Raw genomic sequence first — 7,517 nt, 5'->3', positions numbered from 1 at the left:
AAAGTCAAGTCATTGCCTCCTAATTTAACTGATTAGATACAGAATCAGATACCAGCATTGTTTTCTAGTGCTTTTAAATTGGGAGCAGGAATAGAAACAACCAAAATGTGATTTGGAAGAGAAAATTTGGGGGTTGCTTCTTAGCTCTTTCAGAAATAACTCAGGGACATTGTTGTTCCCTTTTCCTTTTGACCCCATATGCCTCAAAGTGTACTTTCAGTTATCTAGGCCAAGGATATCTAAAGCTGTAATTTAGATGGTTCACTTTACTTTGGAAGCTCAGCTGAATGAGGGAGCTTCTCCATCAAAACATGACGCTAAGAGGGAGCAGATGGCGCTCAGGTGGTTGAGCACTTGTTTCCATGTAGGAGGTCCTGGGTTCAATCCCTGGTACCTCCTAAAAAACACAAACAAACCAAAAAAGCAGAACACATGAAGCTTGGAGACCCACAAGCAGCAAGGGATCCCCACAGCGCTCTACTGCTTTCATTCCTTCCTTGAGGCTGCAGGGCTGTGGGGAGGGCTGAGGAGGTCGCCTGCCACTCTCTATGCCCCCGGGGACAAAGACTTTCAATTACTTGAATCATTTTCAGTTCTGTTAAATTTGGATGTACCAGGTTACCAAAAACCACAAAAACCACACAATTCTTTCTCAAAGAAATAATCTCGATGCCCTGGGGAAATGAATACAGAGAAAGCGTCAGAGACATTACCCAAATGTTTCAGGGATGAAAGTGAGCTATCTCTGCTCTTAGAACACTAGCAGTAACTGAACAGGATGTGGGCAAAATTCCTCCCTCCCTTCCTTTACTAAATCCAGGAAAGTTATCCAAGATCTATCTAACATGTGGCTCTGGATTTCAGACACATTCTGGCTTCTGAAGAGAGCTTTCGCAATTCTGACGTTTTTAACACTGACCAAAAAAAAATTAGAGATTCTTAACCTCAGTGTCTTCAGGAGAAAAGAAAATCTATTAATGCTTAATGATGCCCCCAAATTTCCCTTCCCCTACATGGTGAGGACAAACTATGGTATGCAATTCTTTTTTTCTTCAGCCAAATATTTTATTATTTTTGTATTTTTAACATTATCATGTTCACTTGGTAGAAGTATTTCTCTTGTATTATTTTAGAAATAATATAATGGAAAATAACCTATTTACCATGCCTGTAGACTAACCTATTTACCATGCCATAAAGAATGAGCATGTTAAATAGATCATGTAATGTGAGGCCTTAAATCCCAGCCCTCACAGTAGGAACTGGGTGCAGCATTGTGTAGGTGAACTGCTTTAATGAGAAAGTAATCAAAATAGCTAAACAATGAACCCATGGATTTGATATTTTGTATTTTTTTTCCAAAGTAGGTCATCTATATTAGGTGTTTCAAATAAATAGGACAGACAAAAGCCCTACTGGTTTGACTCTGTCTCTTTCTTGAGTAATATTTGGCTTCTGCCTGTTTGAAATTTACTTTTATGTGTCTGATAAAGTTACCAAAATAATTCTTTACCTTTGCAGCTGCAGCTATTAACGTATACTACAGTTGGGGGCAGGGGGAGTTAAGTGGCAAAATCAGCTCTTTGATCTGTATAAATTATCTGATGCCCACACCTGCAGATCGATATGAAATTCTTGCTGATTATTTGCCTTTTTATTGCATAGAAGCAAGATAATGCCCACCTGATAATTACTGTAATTCTACCTGGGAGCAAAAACGGCGCTACGCTCTGACATTTACTGTTCTTTCATTAATAAGCACACTGAATGCTAATGGATATGGGGATTATTTTGGAGGTGAAGGATATGGTCTGGAATTAGGGGTGATGGTTGCACCACTTTGCAAATATACCAAGGTTCACTTATACACTGTAAAACGGTGTATTTTATGGTATGTGAATTTTATCTTAATTTTTTAAAACCAAAAATAAATTTTAAAAAAAGGAAGTCCAAAATAAAGCTCAGACATTTGAAAAAAGAAAAAAAAAAACATTTAAGAAATATGATACTCTCTTGTTTAAAATGGTAAACTGGGGAAGGTTTCAGATTTGCCCTCAGGTTATCTACTAAAGCAGTTAGGTCGTCACTGAAGTAGCCTCTCTAGTGCCCTTAAAGGGAAGAGGGATGAGAGAAAGGTAGGGAAGAGGAGAAACACATGGCAGGAAGGAAGAGAAGAGAAAGAAAAGGAAAAGAGCTGGGAGGAGGAATGGTGCGAGAAGGAAAACAAATTCCCCTTCTGGGAGCTCATTACCACCCATTCTCTGAAGCAGCTGAATCCCACAATGGTCTTAAGACAGTATTTTTAACAGGAATTTCTAAATTCACCCAAAATGGAGCTAAAATAAAATCAACATTAAATCAGTAAGAAAAGCTGAGAGAGCAAGGAAAGGACAGAAATAAACTTTCCAGTAAGATGTCAAACATTAGGGTCCCTGGGCTTTCAAATGATCACCTGTTAAATATTTTATTATATAACAATTACTGCTGTAGAAGAAAGAGTGTACTTGCTCACTCTGAAGCAATCACCTCGTTAGTTCCACATGGGAGTTGTCATGCACGAGCACAAACAGCGTATATGGGTTCTGTTTCACCCTTCTCATAAAAAGTTCAAACTTGGTTTGAATCTCATTGTCTAGACGAACAACATATTTCTCTGCTCTCTGATGAGCTGTCCCATTTTCCTCCAGACCCAAGTCTACAAGGACACCTGCCAAGAAAAAAAAGGTTCCCTGTTCACATACAAACATATAAATGAGACAGACTTAAGTGCAGTGTCTGTTGACACTGGGTACTAATCATCTATAGAGATTTACAGAGAAAAAAAAATTTTTCCCATTCCCCACCACAATTTTGAGGAGGAAACATCGTATTTCCTTTATTTTTTTAAGATCTTAAAAAAATTTCTTATTTCTCTTCCTTTCCCCCATTGTTTGCTCTCTGTGTCCATTTGCTGTGTGTTGTTCTGCGTCCACTTGCATTATCCAGCAGCACTGGGAAACTGTCTCTTTTTTGTTGTGTCATCTTGCTGTGTAAGCTCTCTATGTGTGTGGTGCCACTCCTGGGCGGGCTGCACTTTTTTCATGCCGGGCAGCTCTCCTTGCAGGGTGCACTCCTTGCATGTGGGGCACCCCTACGCAGGGATGCCCCTGTGTGGCACGGCACTCCTTGTGCACAGCAGCACTGTGCAGGGGCCAGCTCCACACGGGTCAGGAGGCCCTGGGGATCGAACCCTGGACCCTCCATGTGGTAGATGGACGCTCTATCAGTTGAGCCATGTCCGCTTCCCTCCTTTACTTTAAAATACTCCTCTACCCCACCCCAGGTACTCCACACAAATGACAACAGGGGATGTTCTGATAAACTAAGTAGGAGCAGATGAATGTATGAAACCTCTAATTAAATTCTATTTTTATATAAAGTGCTGCTGCTAATAGCTACTAGGGGCCACTTGAAAAAAATTAAGCTTTAGATTACAGCTCTTACTCAGCTTAATGTAATCACTTAAGCCCGCTTTCCTCCAAATTTAGCCAAGAAACATATGTAAAAGGGAAATAAAACATGATGTTCAAAGATACAACAAATGAATTGTGAACTTTTTAAGGTAGTATTTTACTCGTTATTGTACCATGACAGTCCTATTACAATATCTAGACCAGGGGGTTTCCTCAATGAATGTCAGATTTATGCCCCAAATTGATAAAATGAGCTGAAATGGAACCATACCCATTTAATAAAAATTTTAAAAGCACAATCATTGAAAGAAATAAGTAGATAGAAGAAAACACAAATGAATCTGCTCATTTTTGCAAAAGAAGCACAGGAAGAATAAACCAGAAACTCTAAGGTATTGATCAGCAACAGGGAGTGAATGGGAAAGGTTGGAAGAAAGGGGAGAACTGAGGGAAGTGGACTTGGCCCAGTGGTTAGGGCGTCCGTTTACCACACAGGAGGTCCGTGGTTCAAAGCCTGGGCCTCCTTGACCCGTGTGGAGCTGGCCCATGCACAGTGCTGATGCGCGGAAGGAGTGCCGTGCCACGCAGGGGTGTCCCCCATGGATGGGAGCCCCACGCGCAAGGAGTGCGCCCTGTAAGGACAGCCGCCCAGTGTGAAAATAAAAGTGCAGCCTGCCCAGGAATGGTGCCGCCCACATGGAGAGCTGACACAAGATGATGCAACAAAAGAAACACAGATTCCCGTGCCTCTGACAACAACAGAAGTGGGCAAAGAAGAACACGCATGCAGCAAATGCACACAGAGAGCAGACAACAGGGGGATTAGGGGGGGAAAGGGGAGAGAAATAAATTAAAAAAATAAATCTTAAAAAAAAAAAAGAAGGGAGAACTGAGTGGTAGGTATGAGGAGGGAGGGAATGACACTTCTCTGAATACACCATTTTGTAAAGCTTTAACTTATAGAACCACACAACAAACAAGCAAACATATAAAATCAACCTAGATGTAGGGGTGAGGTGGGGCCCAAAATGGAATTCAAACAGTAACAAATGAAATCTAATATAACAACACTGAAGGGGATAAGGAAGAAAAGAAAAGCATAAGTAAAATAAACCAATGTTTTGTCTGGATTCTGTAAGGCTGAAGATAAAAAGAACTGTACATCTAAACTGTACTCGAATTAGCGAATCCATTTCTTACAGGGGCATGGATCAGCAATTATGTAACTACCAGGGAAAAGCAAATATATGTATTTGTCTATACATATGTATGTAACACATATATATTACATAGTGAGTGTCAGGTTTCTTACATCAGAGAAAAAAGTTACAGACAAGGAAAGGGGGAAGACTAAAATGAGCCTTGCAGTGCTGGGCTGGAATTGGAGGTACTAGTATGAACTCACAGGTTTCAATATATATAAGGCAGATATGGAAATAAAGAGATGTATGTGTGTGCACCCATGGGCATGGGTTGTTCTATGTACATACATTTCCCACCTCTGTCTCCTGAGAAGGTCTAGAAGCAATGGCATGTCAGTAGCAATGAGCACACTTGACACTCAGGTCTAGATTTCTAAATTCCATTTTCCAATAAAAGGAATCCAGGCTATTTGGGGAAGAGGTTGATTCCAGGTTTGGGGCAGAGAAACAAAAGATAACCTTGGAATGTCTTGTGGTCCCAGAAAATAGGAAGTGTTTGAAAATGGATGGGGACAAGTTAAAAGAACACAAGAGCCTACCTGACGGAGTTTCCAAAGGCCAGAGTTGGAAAAATTTGAGCAACAAAATAATGGCAGTGTTGGAAATAACCCATAGAATAAAAGAAATACCTGTGATTCTATACTGATATAAACATACAAACAAATAAAGGAAGAGGAACAGCTTTTCTTCACAAAAGACTTCAAGTAATCAATTCCTACTAATAAATGCAGGAAAAATGATGGAAACACAAAATCGCCATTAGGCAAATTCCACAGGAATAACTGTTGAAGAAAAGATCTACCAATGGATGTTAAAATTAGTGGGCAAAAGTTTAAGAAGAAACAGAATAATAACATCTTCCTAAAGATTTTTATCCCCAAGATTTCTGTCACATACAAAGAGAATGGTACCTTTATAATAGAAGAAGTTGGCAGATACCATCTTAATCAAGTGAGCAAGGTAAGCCTCACCAGTGATAAGATATATGGACATCATGTCCTCCTGAGGTGAAACACTGAGAACATATATCACTTCTGTGGTATTCTTGCGAAAAATGTATAATATCAATCTAATGGTGAAAAAACATCAGACATTTCCAATTTGAGAGACTTTATACAGAACACTGGCCAGGGAAGTGGATGTGGCTCAAGCGACTGAGCTCCCACCTACCACAGGGGAGGTCCAGGTTCAGTTCCCGGTGCCTCCTGGAGAAGACTGCACCAGTGAGCTGGTGCAATGGGCTGACACAGCGAGCTGATGCAACAAGTTGACACAAAGAGGAAAGACAACGAGAAAGACAAGAAAGCAGGGAGTAGAGGTGGCTAAAGACGGAGTGCCAGTCTCCCACATGGGAGGACCCAGGTTCAGGTCCCAGTGCCTCCTACAGAGAAGAAAAACAGAAACAGAGAGCACACAGCAAATGGACATAGAGAACAGACAGTGAGCACAAACAACGAGGGATGGGGGAATAAATAATAAATCTTTTAAAACAAACAAACAAACAAACAAGCACTGGCCAGTATTCCCTGAAAGTATTACAGCTATGATAACAAGGAACTGAAGAAATGTCACGGATTGGAGGAAATTAAGAGGATGCAATTCAATGCAATGTGTGATCTTGGATTGGATCCTGGAACAAAAGTAGGACATTAAGAGAAAGATAGGCAAAATTTGAAGGAGACCTATAGTTAGTAGTATTGTTCCAGTGTTGATAATTATACTATTTTCATGTAACTTGTTGACTTTCAAGAAAGCTGGGTGAAGGATATATGTGAAATCTACTTTCTTTAACAGCTTGTTGAAATAGAATTCACATATAAGGAACCCATTTATAGTGTACAATTCACCCATTTTAATAGTGTACAATTCAATAGCTTTTAGTATATTCACAGAGTTGTACTATACAACTATCACCACAGACTAATTTTAGAAAATTTTCTTTTTCCTAAAAGAAAGTTCCTACCCATTAGTAGTCATTCCCTTCATCCCTCTTCAGCCCTAAGCAGCTATTAATCCACTTTCTGTCTCTAAAGATTTGCCTATTCTGGGCTTTTTTGTTTTAAAGATTCATTTTTATTTCTCTCCCCCCTCCCCCTCCCCCGTGTCCATTTGCTGTGTGTTCCTCTGTGTCTGCTTGCATTCTTGTCAGCAGCACCGGGAATCTGTATCTCTATTTTGTGGCATCATCTTGCCACGTCAGCTCTCCTGGGCAGGCTGCACTTTTTTCGTGTGGGGCGGTTCTCCTTGCGGGCGCACTTCTTGCAGGTGGGGCTTCCCTACACGGGGGACACCCCTATGGGGCATGGCACTCCTTGCGCACATCAGCACTGCACGTGGGCCAGCTCACCACACGGGCCAGGAGGCCCCAGATTTGAACACTGGACCTCCTGTATGGTAGGTGGATGCTCTATCAGTTGAGCCAAATCTGCTTCCCTATTCTGGGATTTTCATATAAATGATATCATATAATATGTGGTCTTTAATGACTGGGTTCTTTTATTCAGTGTAATGTTTTCAAGGTTAATCTATGTTGTGGCATGTATCATACTTCATTCCTTTTTATGGATGTATAATATTCTATTGTATGGATAGAACACATTTTATTTATCCATTATTCAGCTGATGGACATTTGGGTTGCACATACTTTTTGTCTACTATGAATAATGCATCAATGAACATTTGTGCATAAGAAGTTTTTGCATGAACAAATACTTTCATTTCTCATGTCTTATGTAGGAATGGACTTGCTGGATCATATGGTAACTCTATGTTTAGCCATTTGAGTAACCATCAGACTTTTTCAAAGCACCTGCTCCATTTTCTGTTCCCACCAGCAGTGGATGAAGGTCCCAATTATTCCAC

General features: G+C 40.4%; 1 protein-coding gene across 7 annotated transcripts in view; it reads right to left on the bottom strand.

Annotated features, from left to right (window-relative positions):
- The window catches only part of GREB1L (GREB1 like retinoic acid receptor coactivator), a 293,082-nt gene that overhangs the window by 37,648 nt on the left and 247,917 nt on the right, over positions 1 to 7,517 (bottom strand). For all 7 annotated transcript variants that reach the window (XR_011645953.1, XM_071208498.1, XM_058277523.2 and 4 more), the window contains exon 17: positions 2,527 to 2,707. Coding sequence is in view for 6 of the 7 variants with exons in the window: in XM_071208498.1 (XP_071064599.1) it covers positions 2,527 to 2,707 (181 nt within the window). In the remaining variant the exon portion in view is untranslated. The remainder of the gene's footprint in view (positions 1 to 2,526; positions 2,708 to 7,517) is intronic.

Source organism: Dasypus novemcinctus, chromosome 16 (assembly GCF_030445035.2).
Source record: "Dasypus novemcinctus isolate mDasNov1 chromosome 16, mDasNov1.1.hap2, whole genome shotgun sequence".
Classification (NCBI taxonomy): Eukaryota; Metazoa; Chordata; class Mammalia; order Cingulata; family Dasypodidae; genus Dasypus; species Dasypus novemcinctus.
This window is presented reverse-complemented; position numbering and strand designations above follow the sequence as displayed.